Raw genomic sequence first — 18114 nt, 5'->3', positions numbered from 1 at the left:
CAAACCCCCCTCCTGGTGAGCTGTCTTCATCTCAGCAGCCTAATTGAGGTGGGAAAAGTCATTTTCCTGTAGCTGTTAAAATGAGTGGGAGGCAGAAGCCCCAATAGCAAAATCTGCCAGAGATCTATCAGGAGATCTTGATCTAGCTTTGGCCTACCCTTGTGTTGGGCATGTCTTGCATGATCTACTAAAAAGAGAGCGGAAAGAATGGCAGCAATCTGCTGGTACAGATTAAAAGCAAGACGGCAGAGATTCTGGAATTCTTAATAGTTAAGGCTTAACGGATTTCTGCTAAGGACTTGGTTCACACAGAATGCTTAGCCATGGTTTATTAATTCGTGGTTCAGAACAGGTGTGGGGAATCTTCGGTCCTACAGATGTGAACTACAACTCCCATCAGCCTCAGCTAGCATGGCCAATGCCCTGGGATTATGAGAGTCAGGGCCGGCCCACTTATGAGACAAGGTGAGGCGACTGCCTTGGGCAGCAGGATCCACAGGGGTAGAAAATGTGGCCTCTGAGGGCATTCGACAACTGAGACACAATCCTTGGAGGCGAGATCTGCCCCCACAAGGCAGCCTCCACAGAGGTCTATTGGCAAACAGTGGGCACTACCATACTGGTCTCCTCCCACCCTAGCTCACAATGTAGTTATTTACTCTCTCCTTGGTCCTGATTTGGTCCTGATTCTCTCCTTGGTCCTGATGTGAATCTTCACTCACCTCTTCTTCCCTGGCGGGGACAGGCAAACACTATTCTGTGGTTAGCCTCAGGTGCCAAAATGTCTTGGGACAGCCCTGGTTATTATAGTTCAGCAACCGTCAAAGAACCAAATGTTCCCTGCCCCTGGCCCAGTGGCTTAACTTTGTTCTGCTGTGTGGTCTTCTTCTTCTTCTTCTTCTTTGGTGATCCCTCGTAGCTGAGAAAGATTGTCTTCCATAAGCACGGTTTTAAGAGCGAGTCCATGACTGTGGAGGCCAATTCTGGATCCACATGTCCTTTCACAGTGGGGACATAGGTTTCCGGGCGGGAGTTGATCACGGTGAGGGTTTGCCAAGTGTGCCTTCCTCTTAGCGCGTTTCTCACTTCCGTCCTGAGTTCGAGTGTCTTCACAGCCCATGACACCTTTGGTAAAGGCTGTTCTCCAGTTGGAGAAACCATGAAGCCAGCATATGTCTCTTCAGAGCTCCATCCTTATTTTAGACATACAGTGGTGCTTTGGTCCTCAAACGGCTTAGTTGTTGAACAAATCGGCTCCAGAACGCAGCAAAACACAGAAGTAAGTGTTCTGCTTTGCAAATGTTTTTCAGAAGCCGGACGTCCAACGCAGCTTCAGCTTGAGTACAGAAAGCCAGGCTTTGTTTTTCGAATGGTTTTGGGAGTCGAACAGACTTCCGGAACGAATTAAATTCAATAGCCAAGGTACCACTGTATTTTGGCATATCGTTATGTTTAACTGGTGATATATCACAATGTTGAAAACCGGATATCACCCAGCCCTACTCCTAAGGGCCCCCCAGCCTACTGTTAACCCTTTGTAGGAAGACAGAGCTCTCTGTGTTGTGTGGTACAACCTGGCCTGTGGCCCCTAAGCCAGCCTTTGGGCGTGGTGAAGGATTTTGTTCCGTTGCAATGGTTGAGATAAGATTCAGGTGCCAGGCTGATCAGCTCCCACATGTGGAGGGACTTGCAACTTGCTCCCCATTGCAATTTGCTCCCCCAAGAGGCCACGATGGCCACGAACGTGGATGGCTACAAAAAAGGATTGGACAAATTATTGGAGGACAAGATGTCTACTAGCCACAATGGCTATGCTCGGTCTCCATGGGACGCGGGTAGCGCTATGGTCTAAGCCTCTTGGGCTTGCTGAGCAGAAGGTCGGCGGTTCGAATCCCCACGACGGGGTGAGCTCCCGTTGCTCTGTCCCAGCTCCTGCCAACCTAGCAGTTCGAAAGCTCACCAGCGCGAGTAGATAAATAGAAGGTAAATGGCATTTCCGTGCGCTCTGGTTTCCATCACAGTGTCCCATTGAGCCAGAAGCGGTTTAGTCCTGCTGGTCACATGACCAGGAAAGCTGTCTGTGGACAAACACTGGCTCCCTCGGCTTGAAAGCGAGATGAGTGCCGCAACTCCATAGTCGCCTTTCACTGGACTTAACCGTCCAGGGGTCCAATACCTTTACCGTACCATGATCTGAGGCAGTAATGCTTTTGAATACCAGTGGCTGGAACCCACAGGAAGGGAGATGACTCTTCTCCTTGGGTCTTGCTTGTGGCTTTCTCATTGGGCCACGCTGAGAACAGGATGCTGGGCTAGGTGAGCCAGTGGCCTGATCCAGCACCCTCTTCTTAGCTTCTAAAATCACATTCCTTTCCCCATCTGGGAACCATAGTTTGTTCAGGGTTCTGTGCATTGCAGCTCGGGGGGGGGGGGAGGAATGACTACGTATCGGAGCACAATTCAAAGTGTTGGTGCTGACCTTGAAAGCCCTAAACGGCCTCGGTCCTGTATACCTGAAGGAGTGTCTCCACCCCCGTTGTTCAGCCCGGACACTGAGGTCCAGCTCCGAGGGCCTTCTGGCAGTTCCCTCCCTGTGAGAAGTGAGGTTACAGGGAACAGGCAGAGGGCCTTCTCAGTAGTGGTGCCCGCCCTGTGGAACACCCTCCCTCCAGAGGTCGAGGAAATAACCCAGAGATCCATTTCAAATAAAAGGACACATTCTACTCATGTAAAAACACGCTGATTCCCGGACCATCCGCGGGCCGGATTAAGAAGGTGATTGGACCGCATCTGGCCCCCGGGCCTTAAGTTGCCTTCCCCTTGTTTTAAATCAATAGTCCATCTAGCTCAGATCTGTCTGCACTGTCTGGCAGTCTCTGGTGGTTCATAGGGTTTCCTCAGGCCAACTGAACTTTGCCCCTTCCCCAATGAATAAAGCAAGATTCTAGTCCTCGTGGCTTTGAAAGCATGGGTTGATTTAAATAGGAACATAAGACGATGTCCTATGCCAACACAGGCCATTGCTCTAGCTGGCTTAGTATTGCATACATAGACTGCTCTGCTTGGACTACTACAATGAGCTCTACGTGGGGCTACCTTTGAAGGTGACCCAGAAATTACAATTAATCCAGAATGCAACAGCTAGACTGGTGACTGGGAGTGGCTGCCGAGACCATATGCTGGTAACACCGGTCCTGAAATACATACATTGGCTCCCAGTACATTTCCGGGAACAATTCAAAGTGTTGGTGCTGACCTTGAAAGCCGTAAACGGCCTCGGCCTAGTATACCTGAAGGAGCGTCTCCACCCCCATTGTTCAGCCCGGACACTGAGGTCCAGCTCCGAGGGCCTTCTGGTGGTTCCCTCCCTGCGAGAAGTGAGGTTACAGGGAACCAGGCAGAGGGCCTTATTGGCAGTGGTGCCCGCCCTGTTGAATGCCCTTCTGTCAGATGTCAAGGAAATAAACAACTATCTGGCTTTTAGAAGACATCTGAAGGCAACCCTGTGTAGGGAAGTTTTTAATGTTTGATGTCTTATAGTGTTTTTAATATTCTGTTGGGAGCCACCCAGAGTGGCTAGGGAAACCCAGCCAGATGGGCGGGGTATAAATAATAAATTATTATTACAGTATGATATTATAAATAGGTTGGCCACTGTGAGAACAGGACGCTGGACTAGATGGGCGATGGGCCTGACCCAGCCGCGTCCTTCTTCTGTTCTTGAAAGGGAAGTTGGGGAGGGGGGACACCCACCAAGTTGGAAAGGATACGCGCTTGTCCGGAGTCCTTGGTGGGCCGTTTGTGAAGAACGAATTGCCGGAGTTGGCAAGGAATTTAAAAGACAGAGAGGCTGGTTGAAGCAAAAGGGGCGACCTCGGCTTTCAGCGCGAGCTGAATGCGCAGGAAACGGTCGGGGGTGGGATATAATAGACCAGTCCCCAGAAAAGAAGAAGTAGAAGAGGGGAATTCCAATGGATCCTTAGGGGGCGCTTTTCTTCTCTCCTCTTGGGAAGTTTGCGAAGCGAGCGGACTGGGGGCGCCGAGGCCTCGCGCGCTCGGCGGGGTCCCGGGAGCTGTCCAAGCATGTCCCGTCTCTCCCAGGCCCGGGAGCGCAGCGAGCAGATGGAGGCCGGCGCAGCGGGGCAGGCTCGCCGCATTGAGCCCGGCACAATGGGACCCCGCCTCGCCTGCTCTTGCCGGCTTCCAGCAGCAGGAACCTCCTCGCCGCCCGGCTGCTGGTGCGCGCGGGGCCCGACGGGCGCTTCCGAGACGCTCGTCCATCATCCGGCGCGCCCCTGCCAAGTCCCATTGAAGCACCCGGAGTTTTTTGGCACGGACGGCGCGACCGCTGGTGGCGCATTGGGGCTCGCCTCGGACGCGCAGTGGGGGGACCCGGGGGACTGGGCGGGGGAGAGGGAGGTGGGCTCCTTCCTCTCATCGCTTTGGAAACTATAAAAATGGGGAGGGGCGCGCGTCTTTTCAGCACAATCTCTGGCTCTTTCTCTCTACGCCCTTTCAAATGCTCTTCCCCAAGGACGCGCGCAAGCTTCCCTCGCCCGGGCGCCGTGGAGACCGCGCAGCCAGCACGACGCCGCACCTGTTCCTCCGGCCCGGCGAAAATGCCAACTGGCTTGATGGATTGCCAAGCGGCTTTGTGCAAATATATATACGCCACAGTGGGACTTTTTTTTAGGGGGGGAGGAAAGGATAATAAGTCTTGGCTGGTGCAACTGGCCCCGTTTTAACCAGACTTGGTTCTTCGATGATCCTGCTTGGGGAAAGGGCGGCTGGACCCAGAGGTTGTACTATTCATTATTACGTTTTATTTGTGGGTGGTGGTAAGAGTTTTTTCCCCCCTTCCCGTTATGGAATGTATATAGAACCGAGAGAACGGCTGAAAGGACAGCTGAAAATTAAAAGACGAAAAACCAAATTATAAAATAGTGGCTGGATATCTCAGTTGGTGCTGAGAACGCCAAGGTTGCAGGTTCGATCCCCGTATGGGGCAGCTGCTTATTCCTGCATTGCAGGGGCGTTGGACGATCCTTAGGGTCCCCTCCAACCTTACAATTCTGTGATTCAATAATTCAATGATTAAGCAGTTTCACGTGGGCTAAAGTAACAAAAAGTCCATGGAAAGACTATCGATGTATAGTATAGCTCCAGATTTGCCACAGGCTTGGGATGCTTCATAATGATGGTTCTGTTGTATGTGTAAGAAAATGAGCAAAATCATATTAAAAGTGCCTGGAGGACGTTCTAAGCGCTTGTCGAAATATCAAATTAGGCATAATTTCCCCAATTATAGATGAATTCTAAAACATTTTCTTGTTTTCTGATCTGGCTTGGGAAAAGAGCAGGTGAATTTCGGACACGACTAGACGACTAAACAACAACAACAACATTATGATTGGAATTAATTATAATTAGTATTATACTAAAGGAGCATCTCCACCCCCATCATTCAGCCCGGACACTGAGGTCCAACTCCGAGGGCCTTCTGGGGGTTCCCTCACTGCGAGAAGTGAGGTTACAGGGAACCAGGCACAGGGCCTTTTCGGCAGCGGCACCCTCCCTGAGGAAAGTCATCTCATCAGTTTCAACAAGGAGAAAAACAACTATTTGACTTTTAGAAGACTTTTAGAAGCTTTTAATGTTTGGTGTTTCATTATACAGTATTTTTAGTATGTGTTGGAAACTGCCCAGAGTGGCTGGGACAACCCAACAAGATGGACAGGGTATAAATAATAATATTAATATTAATAATAAATTTTAATGTGCCGCTTACCTTTCTGCCACAGCGATACCTATTTAACTACTTGCACTGGCATGCTTTCGAACTGCTAGGTTGGCAGGAGCTGGGACAGAGCAATGGGCGCTCACCCCGTCGCAGGGATTCGAACCGCCGACCTTCTGATCCGCAAGCCCAAGAGGCTCAGTGGAAAATCGCGTTTCCGTGTGCTCTGGTTTCCGTCACGGTGTTCCGTTGCGCCAGAAGCGGTTTAGTCACACTGGCCACATGACCCAGAAAGCTGTCTGTGGACAAACACCAGCTCCCTTGGCCTGAAAGCGAGATGAGCGCCGCAACCCCTTTGACTGGACTTAACCGTCCAGGGGTCCTTTACTTTTTACCTTTTTTACCTGCACTTCACCAAAAGGTCCTGGGCCAGCTTACAACAATTTAACTTTCAGAATTAGAAACAGGCAAGGTTTGACATAACTGGGCTTCTGAAAGGGGTGCCGCAGAAATAATGTAGTTGGTTAAGGGAGCTGTGGACCCAGAAAAGTTGAAAATCTCCTCTCTAGGAGGTGTCAAAACCGGACTGCCAAGGGGCGTGGCCTGGAGTGATAAGGGCCAAGTAGATCAGCCTGGAGGGCCACATCTGTGCCTGCACCAGCCCCTGCTGCAATTCCACCAAAGTTTTCTGCTGCAGGCATGTGAGATAATCAGGCAAGACAATGGCAGGGAGCCAGCCACTGTGATCAACCATCACAGAATCTAATTCTTCCTTCAGATATATCTTTGTAGAAAAGGGGCTTTGTGGAAGAACGGGGGGGGGGGGAGAGAGAGAGCGTGCTGCTACAACTTTTTTCTTGCTGCTGATAATGTCCCTCTGTTTCCTTGGCCTTGGTAAAGTAACAGACGCCAATCTGGTTTCCGTCACTTTCGATTCCCCCCCCCCCTTTTTACATGTTCCTTCTGGTGGAGGAAAAATCCTGGAACATTTACTTGGCTGCCGTTAGCATGTTGGCTGACAAGGGGGACGCTTGATGCCTCCCCACCCCAATTTCCTTTCAGGGCAGGCCATGCTTCCGTTGTGATCTGTCAATTTTCACAGAAAAACGCTAGCTGGGGGGAAATTGCAACTTGGCTGGTCGCCTATGGTGCACTAGAATGCTTCTCTAGGCAACCAGGCAGGACAAAAATCACCATCAAGTACAGAAACGAAAAACCAACAGAAGTACCACAGAGGCTAACATTTTAAAAAATAGGCCTGAGAGGACAGAAAAGACTTAAAACTAGCAGCGCTCGTGTCTCTGTGGGCTCTGGTAGATGGGGCATTCCATAGCTAGGGAAAACTCGCTTTGGACTTCAGAGTGATGGAGAACACAGAGAAAGGCCTCCTTAAGGTTCAGGTAGGTGCATAGGCTTGACTACTGCAATGTGTTCTCTGTGGGGCTGCCCTTGGACTTCAACTGGAAGCCCCAGCTTGTGCAAAATCATGCAGCTAGACTGTTGATGGGGATAAGCCAGGCATATAGGCAAACTCGAGGTGTTTTGAGACTACAATTCCCATCATCCCTGACCACCGGTCCTGTTAGCTAGGGATGATTAGAGTTGTAGTCCCAAAACATCTGGAGGGCCGAGTTTGCCTGGGATAAGCTATTGAGAGACCATAACTCCAGGGCTCCAAAGCTAATGCCGGCATTAATTTATGAGGCCCTTAACAACTTATATCCCTGCCCTATCACTGAAATCCTGGGGGAAGACTACAGGCAGTCCCACATGGCTCTGTTGCACGGCTTATAACGACCAGAAGCTGGGCAATCAGTGTTGTATGCCCAAAGCCTGTGGAACTCCCACCCCCATGAGATTAGACAGGCAACTTCCTAGCTGCGCATCAGGCATACAACGAAGTCTTTTGTATTCCAGTAGGTGTTTGAAGGTAATGTTCAGGTTTCAGTTTGTTTCATGGTGATCTTATTGTGTTACTCCGTATGGTTTGTCTGATGCGCACTGCTTGCAAATGCCAATGATGAAGCAGTATATCAACGCCGTAAGTAAATAAATAGCAGCGGAGGGATTCTGTTAAGTTTGAACCCTTCTCCCTGAAATACTAGATTTCTAAATGTGGGGCATTTGTGCTAGATTTTTAAGTGCAATGCATTTATACTAGATTTCTAAATGCAAGGCATTTATGCTAGATTTCTAAATGCAAGGTGTTTGTCATCATTTGGAGGCTCATTCACTAGGCTTTTGACTTTGGGAAGGCCGGGGATTTTCCCGCCAGAGTTTTATTTTTCACTCCAAGGTCGGGTGTGTGAGTGACAAGTTGGGTGGCCCGCTGCTTGCCATCTGCTTCGGCATCTTCAGCTTCCTGATTTTGTTCCACTGAAGACAAGCCAGCTGTGTGGCACAGGCAGGCTGGGAGTGCCAACCAGATCTGGCAGAACAACCCTGGCGTGGCACGGTGCAACAGCTGGCATGCGGCAATGCATTATTGGAAGGCACCCCTGCACACATAGGGTCGCTCTTCTATGACAGGGAGACGCTAGGTTGATTTATGGCCATAATTTGCACATGAAAGCATTCTGGGGCTGCCTTTGCATGTGATTCTTGGGTGCAGGAAAGCAGACTCAGCATTCAAAATGTGTGTTTGTTTGTCCCAATTTTTTCCTACCAGGAAAAGAATTACGGGAACTGTAGTTTACACAAAACAGAGTTGAAATGCACAGAATGCTACAGTTCCCAGGAGGGGGAAGGAATGTGCTTTTAGAAGCCAGGGCCGTCTTAAGCGCCCCTGGCGCCGTGGAGCGACGGATCCCTCCGGCGCCCCCCGCCCCGTTTCCCAGCGCGGTGGGCGGGCGGGCGCAGTGTGGCTGCCACAGGCGCTGCTGTGCGGCGCCGCGGCGGGTGGGCAGGCACAGCGCAGTTGTTGAACCGGTCGACCGGCCAGCCAGCGGGCGTGCGCAGCTCGCGGCGCCCTCCTGGCGGGCCGGTGCCGTGGTGCCCTGTGCCACCGGGGGTCTACCTAGAGCCGGCCCTGTTAGAAGCTAAGAAGAGGCTGCTGGATCAGGCCACCGGCTCATCCAGTCCAGCATTCTGCTCTCAGCATAGCCTGATGGAAAAGCCACAAGCAAGACCTGAGGCAACAACAACAACAACAACAACAACAACAACAACAACAACAATTTATTTATACCCCGCCCATCTGGCTGGGTTTCCCCAGCCACTACAGTGCTGTCTCTCTCTCTTCCTGTGGTTTTCAGCAACTGGTATTCAGAAACATTTACTTCCTCCAACTGTGGAGGCAGAGTAGATTCATCATGGCTAGTAATTTACCCCACCCAGAGTTACAGCTCCCTTCGCAAACTACAGTTCCCAAGATTCTCTGCGGAGACTCATGTGTGTACACACACACACACACACACACAACCACTCTGGGCAGCTTCCAACACATATAAAAAAACATAATAAAACTTCAAACATTAAAAACTTCCCTAAACAGGGCTGCATTCAGATGACTTCTTAAAGTTGCATAGGTCTTTATCTCCTTGACATCTGATGGGAGGCCGTTCCGCAGGGCGGGTGCCACCACTGAGAAGGCCCTCTGCCTGGTTCCCTGTAACCTCACTTCTCGCAGGGAGGGAACCGCCAGAAGACCCTCAGTGTCTGGGCTGAACGATGAGGGTGGAGACGCTCTTTCAGGTATAGTGGGCCAAGGCTGTTTAGGGCTTTCAAGGTCAGCACCAACACTTTGAATTGTGCTCGGAAATTTACTAGGCGCCAATGTAGGTCTTGTTACAAAGGTCCCGGCGGCTGCTCCCAGTGCCAGTCAAGCTGCCGCATTCTGGATTAGTTGTAGTTTCCGAATCCCCTTCAAAGGTAGGCCCCACAGAGAGCGCATTGCAGTGCACACCACTTGATAGCAAGAACAGAACTTTACAAAAGTGTCTTGCGTGAACACAGCTTGGGCCGACCACTGTCCTTCAGCCTAACCGACCTCACAGTGTTGTTGTGAGGACAAAATCAGGCAAGGGGAGAAGGAGGCTTGTGTGTTCTGAGCTGACAGGCGTCTTCTTCTTTGGCAATCACTCGTAGCCGAGTAAGATTGTTTTCCATAAACATGGTCTTTACAGTGAGTCTGTAAGCCAATTCTGGATCCACACGTCCTTCCACGGTGGGGGACATAGGTTTCCGGGCGGGAGTTGATCACGGTCAGGGTTTGCCAAGCGTCCCTTCCTCCTCGCATGTTTGTCCCTTTCATCCTGAGTTCAAGCGTTTTCAAAGCCCACGACACCTTTGGTAAAGGCTGTTCTCCAATTGGAGCTCTCGCAGGACAGTGTTTCGCAGTTGTCGGTGTTTATACTACATTTTTAAAGATTTGCCTTGAGTCTTTAAACCTCTTTTGTCGACCACCAGGCATTACGCTTTCCATTTTTAAGTTCGGAATAGAGCAGTTGCTTTGGAAGACGATCACCAGTCATGCGCACAACATGACCAGTCCAACGAAGTTGATGTTGAACAGGTGTACAGGTGGGAAATAAAATGCAATTGGTGAACGGCAAATTGACACCCTGCTTCTTCCGTTACAGGTGAGGCACCTAGAAGTATGGCCTGCACCGCCTCGCCCTCTGCCTCCACCATCTTTGCCTTCTGCCTCCTGGCTGTCTGCACCACGGACTCCCTCGACCCCGGGCCTGCCGCGCCCCCCAACCTCCCCGAGGTTGGCAACAGCTTCCCGAGCCGGGATGCCTGGCCACACCCAATGATGATACGGACCACGGCGCACCACCGCGGGCACGGCGGCCTTGGCAAACACGACCGGGCCCATTATGGCATGCCAGCGCCCAGAGGGGGCAGGGAAGGGACTGGCCTGCGGGTGCTCAGCCGACTGGCATCGGGGGATGACCTGGGGTGGATGGAACGGCCGGCAGGCCTCCGGCAAAAGGACGTTTTCCTGGGCTTTGAGTTTCCGTATCCCGAGCAGGAAAACCACGCCCCTGGGTCCGAACGGGTGAAGAAGCAGAACCGGGACCACCGGCGGCACAGCCGGAGAGACAGGTTGAGGCAGCACAGAGGTATCTTTCAAGGGCAGAAGGCCACACAGCAGGGCTGTAGGGAGGATTTCGTGGCCCAAGGGCAGGCATCCCCAAACTTCGGCCCTCCAGATGTTTTGGACTACAATTCCCATCTTCCCCGACCACTGGTCCTGTTAGTTAGGGATCATGGGAGTTGTAGGCCAAAACATCTGGAGGGCCGCAGTTTGGGGATGCCTGCCCAAGGGCCATATCTCCGTGTTTGGTACCTTCCAGTGCACGTTGGGGGTTGTGAATGCTGGTAGTGGGCGGGGCCAGATGGGAAAGTGGGTGGGGTCAGAGGCCCCATGGAGCTCACTGGGTAACCTTCAGCCAATCCAGGCCCTCCAAGTATCCCTATTTTCGAAGGACAGTACGAGGAGGTGTGAGGCGAGCTCATCCACATGACACGGGCTGAGCTTCCTGGATGCTCAGACAATTTCTATATAGAGTGGCTTCTTTCAGATGCTAATTCCAATGTGACAGCAAAAAGTTCTGCGCTAGAACCATAAAAATCCGAGCCGACCTAGTTAGTAGTGCCCAAAAATTTCAGGACAGAGCCAAAGATGATCCATTGCTACCATTTGCTATACCCTCCCAAGTAGTGATACCTTCTTTTATCTAATAATTTCTATAATGGTTAAAGTGGTTTATATTTATTGCTTATATTTTAGATTGCATTTTGGATTGTTTTATGTATATATGTGTATGCTGGTCGAGAACCGTAACAATAAACTAAACTAAACTTCCAAGGACAGTCCCAGATTTCCAGCAGCGGTTCCAGGTTATTATTTGATCCCGGAATGTCCCGGTTTTCCTTAGGATAATAATAATAATAATAATAATAATAATAATAATAATAATTTATTTGTACCCCGCCCATGCGGGCTTCCAACAAAGATTAAAATACATTAAAATGTCACCCATTAAAAACTTCCCTAAACAGGGCTGCCTTCAGATGTTTTCTAAATGTCAGGTAGTTGTTTATCTCTTTGACATCTGATGGGAGGGCATTCTACAGGGTGGGTGCCACTACCAACAAGGCCCTCTGCCTGGTTCCCTGTAGCTTTGCTTCTCGCAGTGAGGGAACCGTCAGAACCACCACCTCAGTGTCTGGGCAGGATGTCCCTGTTTTCATCGGGGAAATGTTGGAGGGCATGCCACTCGGTGCCTCTCAGCCTGACCTACCTCTCAGGGTTGTTGTGAGGCTAAAATTGCATTGCCCAGGTTCTTTTTCTTCCCCTCAGGCGAGAACCGCCCATAAGAGCAGATCAGAGGGGCCCTGATGGATCATGTATGCCAATGGCCCATTTAGTCCAGCATCCAGTTCTCACAGGGGCCAAGTTTCCCCAACAGACCTAGGAAACTAGATAGACTGCCTCTGGGCTTGGAGGTTCTATAGGAATGTAAGAAGAGCCTGTCTGCGGGATCAGCCCTATGGCACATCTAGTCCAGCATCCTGTTCTCACCGCAGCCATACAGAGGAGGCCTGGAAGCAGGACCCTCCCCTGTCCTCTCCTGTGGTTCCCGGCAGCTGGTGTTCAGAAGCAATACTGCTTCTCACTGTGGAGGCGGAGCACAGCCATTGTGCCTAGCAGCCATCGAAAACTTCCTCCTCTTCCATGCATTTGTCTAATGCAGGCATCCCCAAACTGCGGCCCTCCAGATGTTTTGGCCTACACCTCCCATGATCCCTAGCTAACAGGACCAGTGGTCAGGGATGATGGGAATTGTAGTCCAAAACATCTGGAGGGCCGAAGTTTGGGGATGCTTGGTCTAATCCTCTTTTAAAGCCATCCAAGTTGATGGCCATTGCTGCCTCCTGCAGGAGGGAGTTCCACAGTTTAACTGGAAAAGTATTCTCTCCCCCCCCCCCGTCCTGAACATTACAACATTCAGCTTCAACACAGGAAGGGAGTTATTGTTTTCTCTCATTATGACGTTATGTATTTTTGTCAGGGCCGTCTCAAGCAGGTCGGGCGCCCTGGCGCTGAGATCGCTCCGGCGCCCCCCCCTGCCAGCCCGGCGCCCCGCGCCACTGGGACGATACCTAGAGCCAGGCCTGATTTTTGTGCTTTTATATTGCAAACTGCCCTGTGATGCTTGGAATAGAAATTTATCAAATAATAAAAAGAATAACGGGACGCCCTCGGGTTCTTGCACTATGAGAGAGGGAGGAGAACCTTTTCTCCGTCCGGTTGTTCTTTTCGCTCTGATCTCGCACTCTCAACCTCCTGCAGGAAGAGCTTCTGACCCGGGTCCAAGTGCCCTGTACAAGAAACCCGAAAGCTTTGAGGAGCAGCTTCAGACCCTCCATGGCGGGGAAGGGTCTTCGGCCGGCTTGCCTCCCACCTCCTCCCTGGGCCCCATGGTAAAGACATCCACCGAGGAGCCCCCTGCCCTCCATGCAACGTCCGCCCGGCCCCGGGTGCGAGTCAGGCAGGAAGGGGATGTTATGCCCACCCTGGACATGACGCTCTTTGACTGGACTGACTACGAAGATCTTCGGCCGGATATGTGGCCTTCAATCCGGAGGAAAGGTGTGTCCTGTTTTATCATCTCCTTTTTGTGGGGTGGGTGGGGGTGTAGTTCAGAAGGTCCCAATCCCTAGGGGACTCCAGGTTATTTATTTCACAAAATTTATATGCCACTTGATTGCTTTTTTTTATAAAAAAAACAAAAACACCCTCGAAGCGGTTTAAGGAAAGAATAAAACAATAAACACCCATACAGTGGTACCTTGGTTCTCAAACGTAATCCGTTCCAGAAGTCCATTCCAAAACCAAGGCGTGCTTTCCCATAGAAAGTAATGCAAAACGGATTCATCTTTTCCAGACTTTTAAAAACAACCCCTAACACAGCAGTTTTAACATGAATTTTACTTTCTAACGAGACCATTGATCCATAAAATGAAAGCAATAATCAATGTACTGTACTATGAAATAAACAAGACAGTATGGTAGATGATAAAAATTAAAATCAATTTTTTTTCTTACCTACACTGATGATAGTCATTGTTTGGATGGGGGGCTTTTATCCATTTCCGCAGTCACACAATCAATCAATCAATCAGTAGCTGAACTGGGTTCCACACAGTCACAAAAACAAATTAACTGGAAAAGCCTCAAAAACGCAAAATAAATAGCAAAAACAAAAATGCCAAATACAGCAGTACCTTAGTTCTCGAACTTAATCCCTTCTGGAAGTCCGTTTGACTTCTAAAATGTTCAAAAACCAAGCCGCATCTTCTGATTGGTGCAGGACCCCCAGAAACAATAGATGACAACTGTGTTGGACATTTGGCTTCCGAAAAAGTTCGAAAACCGGAACACTTATTTCCAGGTATTCGGCATTTGGGAACCAAGGCATTTGAGTACCAAGGTGTTTGAGAACCAAGGTACCACTGTACTTAAAAACAACTATGGGAAACCCTCCCCAAAATAATTAAACTCGACAATAAGCTATAAACCAGATTAAAACACACACCAGCTGGCCAGAAGAAGTATAGTACCTGCCTGACATCAATAGGCAGGGAGTTCCAAAGTGTACTATCAATGCTGAAATATTAAGTTCTTGCCGATTTGCAACCAGGCCTGAGGGTCTCATACGTTTGTGAACAACCTTCCAGGGCCAATTTCCTGGCAGTGGGTGTGGCCAGAGGAAAAAGTGGGTGGGGCAATGGATGGGAATCCTGCGCATGTAAAACGCAGGTCTTTATACTCCACCCTACACCTCCACTTTCTTATCCTTTCTCGCTTTCTCCCTCGCTAGATAAACAGCGTGGTAAGAACGGGGGCAACGAAACCACCCCCGCCGAGGGAGAGTCCTGCGACCATCACCTCGACTGCCTCCCAGGTGAGCAGCAGCCTTCATGAGGACTAGCGTCGGTGGAAGCGAGCACAGAATTGTATGTGGTGTCCTGAGGAGAGCTTGCACCCCCCTCCTGCCCCTCCTCAACCAACCCAAAGGAGCGAAGACATCCACATCACAGCTTATTTGAAGCACATGACTCCCCCAAAGCACCCTGGGAACTGTAGTTTACCCCTCATAGAGGTTCCCGCACTCTTAACAAACTACAGTACCCAGGAGTCTGTGACTACGTACAGTATATCATTGTAGACGATCCCAAACTTCAGGCATTGAGAGACTCCAGGGGTTCCTGGTTGACAGAGACTGTGGTGTATTTAGAATACCGTACAGTATACGGTTTTATTTACACCTGCAACCTGAGCATGGGACGGAAGGGCTACCGTAATTAACAACCCCAACAGATTCTTGCTTCCCCGTTAGGTTTCTAGGGGAGCACCCCAAGTCCGGCCTGAAGCAAGACATATCTCTGTGTCTCCAACTTCCAGCACAGGCCAAAAAAACCTATCAGGCAAATCACAGTCCCCCTTGGCCTGTTGTTCTCCATCTTAGGATACAGTGGCATCCATCCAGGTGAGGCAGGAAAAGGCCCACCTATTTGTCTCCATGGCAACGGAGCCCACTCTGAGATGCAGGACCACCACTTTGGCAGGGATCCACAGAGGTCATCCAGACTGACCCCCTCTCTCCCCCCCAAATCCCATAACACTGTGGTCCGTACGCAGCTAGAGAAGAGAGTTTGGATGTTTCGTAACTTCTTCCCTCTTTGCATTGACAGGGTGTTGCTGTGATCTACGGGAGCACCTTTGCAAACCCCACAACCGCGGCCTTAACAACAAATGCTACGATGACTGTATGTGCACAGAAGGTGAGGGCTGAGGCTTGCCTGGTGGGCAGGGCCGGCGCGTCCATTTAGGCGAACTAGGCCATCGCCTAGGGCGCCAAAATGGAGGGGGCGCTGCCCAGCCTGCCCCCAAACCCCCCAGCCACCGCCCGCCACCGCTGCCCTCGCCTGTGGCTTCGTTTCTTTTTTTTACTTCTCCCGACGTTGCCGGGCAAGGGGTGGGCTAGCGAGGCGCCACGCTAGTGTCTGACTGGCGTGACGCCCCTCCTCACTGGCCCGCCCCTCGCCCGGCAACGTCGGGAGAAGAAAAAATTAAAAAGAAGCTGCTGGCCAAGCGAGGCTGCAGCTTCCTTTTTTTCTTCTTCTCCCGCCGTTGCCGGACGAGGGGCGGGCTAGCCATTCACACTGGGGGGGGGCGCCAGAAGTTGACCTCGCCTAGGGCACCAAAAACCCTAGCACCGGCCCTGCTGGTGGGAGAGGGTTCAAGCTGTCCCCCTCCCCAGTGACACAGCACTGGGGAGTGCCAGGAAACTGGGAATTGTGTTCGTGTGTGGTGGGGGTGTAAATATGTACAATTTTTCTGGCATAGTGTGTTTAAAGAGATAACAGAAATCACTGGGTTGAAGCTGACCGAAAGTCTAGATCAGGCATAGGCAAACTCGGCCCTCCAGATATTTTAAGGACTACAACTCCCATCAACCCTAGCTAACAAGAGCAGTGGTCAGGGATTATGGGAATTGTCACCCCAAAATATTCATCTAGAGGGCCGAGTTTGCCTATGCCTGGTCTAGAGGTAGCATTATTATCAATTTACGATGGGATGGAAGGTTCGCAGGCTATGAAGGACTTGCTCACAAATTTATTGACAGCTGCGTGCATTATGATGACTAGGAAGTGGAAGGGGCAAGCAGAATATAAAATGGAATGATGGTATAAAGAGGTGTGGGATATAGCTATGAATGATAAATTAACATGTGCCATTAAGGTAAGACAGGGAGTATGCAGGAGAAATGATTTCGAGGAGACGTGGAAGGTGTTTGTCAAAATTTGTACTGCTAAAACGGAAAGGGATCAAACCATTGCAAGAAATGTTGAAATTTTGGGAGGTTGGATAGTTACAATCAAATGGTCTTGATGGTGGGGCGCACATTTTTATTCTTATTTGTTTATGATTATTACTTTGCCAAAATAAAATAATCATAAGAATAAGAGGGGAGAAAGGAAGGGGGGGAAGCACTGGGGAGCAAGCCTCTCCTATGGGGTGCTCAAATCAGTGAGGAGTTGCCATCAGACACCGAGAACAAGGCAGGGCCAGCCCAGCCACAAAGGCACCTGCTTAGGGGGGGGTGTCAGCCTCACTTTCAGACTGGCCTACCTTGCAGGGCGGTTGTGAGGCATAGCTGCCAAGTATCCCGTATCCGCCGGGAAAACCCCTTTTTTCTTACCGTTTCTCGGCGGTCTCCTGTTTGGCGGAAAATCCCGGCATTGTCCCTTTAATTTGCTTCTTCCCGGCGGCCATTTTTCTGGTGCCGCTTTGCCCTTCTATGGGCACCAGAAAATGGCGGCGCCGGCGTCGGAAGTCGCTTCCGCGCATGACCGGAAGTTGCGTGACGCGACTTCCGGTTGCGGTTTGCCCTTCTATGGGCATCAGAAAATGGCGGCGCCGGCGTCGGAAGTCGCTTTTACGTGTTTCCGGTCATGCGCGGAAGCGACTTCCGGCGCTGGCGCCGCCATTTTCTGGTGCCCATAGAAGGGCGAAGCGCCACCGGAAGTTGCGTCACGCAACTTCCGGTTATGCGCGCGCTGCCGATCCCGGATCTTTACGATCCGGACTTGGCAGCTATGTTGTGAGGATAAAATATGTGTGCAGGACAGGGAACGATGCATTTGCCGTGATTTATTTACTGGAAATTAGATATCCAGGTAGACCTTTTAAATATTCGCTATCAGGTTTAAAAATCTGTTTTTGTTTTCCTTGGGAGAAAGTTGATTTCTCCTTGGGGTGAGGAAACGTTGAATTTTTCTCACCACAGATTTGCTGTTCTCCTCACTCAAAGCCTCCCCCTCTCTCCCCATTTAGGCCTACGCTGCTACGCCAAATTTCACCGCAACCGCAGGGTGACCCGGCGGAAAGGCCGCTGCGTGGAGCCAGAGTCCGCTGATGGAGATCAAGGATCCTTTATTAATGTCTAGGGTGCTTTCTCTGGGCCTGGAAGCAGGAGGAATTAATTTATAACTAGTGTCACCCGGGAGGGACACAGACCAAATGACTCAGACGCAGTAAGCTGAGCTGGGATTGAGACAAGTGCATAACAGGGGAAGATTTTCAAGTGCATAACAGGGGAAGATAATTAAATTGCGGGGGGGGGGGGGCTGGGGCACATGACCCTTCCAACTCTTCGATTCGATGCTGCTATGAAATCTGGAGGCACAATTTTACATCTCCCCAAAGGATTTAGCAGATTTGGTCTGCTAAAATTAAGAATTAAACACTCCCAAGAGGAGCTTGCTGGAGTGTGCCTGCTGCTGCTCTTTCTGAGTCCCTGTTCCTGGTGGGGGAGTCCCCTCTTTATTGGAGGCAGACTCCTCTGGGAGTGTCTGTA

General features: G+C 50.6%; 1 protein-coding gene across 1 annotated transcript; it reads left to right on the top strand.

The window, feature by feature from the left end:
- Nucleotides 1-4471: 4471 nt before the first annotated feature.
- On the top strand, nucleotides 4472-17877 carry DRAXIN (dorsal inhibitory axon guidance protein). The gene is made up of 6 exons (XM_035120449.2): nucleotides 4472-4799; nucleotides 10318-10803; nucleotides 13041-13340; nucleotides 14572-14655; nucleotides 15446-15535; nucleotides 17592-17877. The coding sequence occupies exons 1-6, from the start codon at nucleotides 4763-4765 to the stop codon at nucleotides 17702-17704; spliced, it is 1110 nt and encodes a 369-aa protein (XP_034976340.2). The 5' UTR covers nucleotides 4472-4762; the 3' UTR covers nucleotides 17705-17877.
- The last annotated feature ends 237 nt before the right edge of the window (nucleotides 17878-18114 follow it).

Source organism: Zootoca vivipara, chromosome 6, assembly GCF_963506605.1.
Source record: "Zootoca vivipara chromosome 6, rZooViv1.1, whole genome shotgun sequence".
Classification (NCBI taxonomy): Eukaryota; Metazoa; Chordata; class Lepidosauria; order Squamata; family Lacertidae; genus Zootoca; species Zootoca vivipara.
This window is presented reverse-complemented; position numbering and strand designations above follow the sequence as displayed.

Excerpts from the sequence above, each read along its gene's own strand:
- DRAXIN (XM_035120449.2), top strand. The coding sequence starts at position 4,763 with ATGATCCTGCTTGGGGAAAGGGCGGCTGGACCCAGAG. Across the intron at positions 4,800-10,317 it reads AAGGGCGGCTGGACCCAGAG|GTGAGGCACCTAGAAGTATG; the intron begins GTTGTACTATTC and ends CTTCCGTTACAG. Across the intron at positions 14,656-15,445 it reads TCACCTCGACTGCCTCCCAG|GGTGTTGCTGTGATCTACGG; the intron begins GTGAGCAGCAGC and ends TTGCATTGACAG.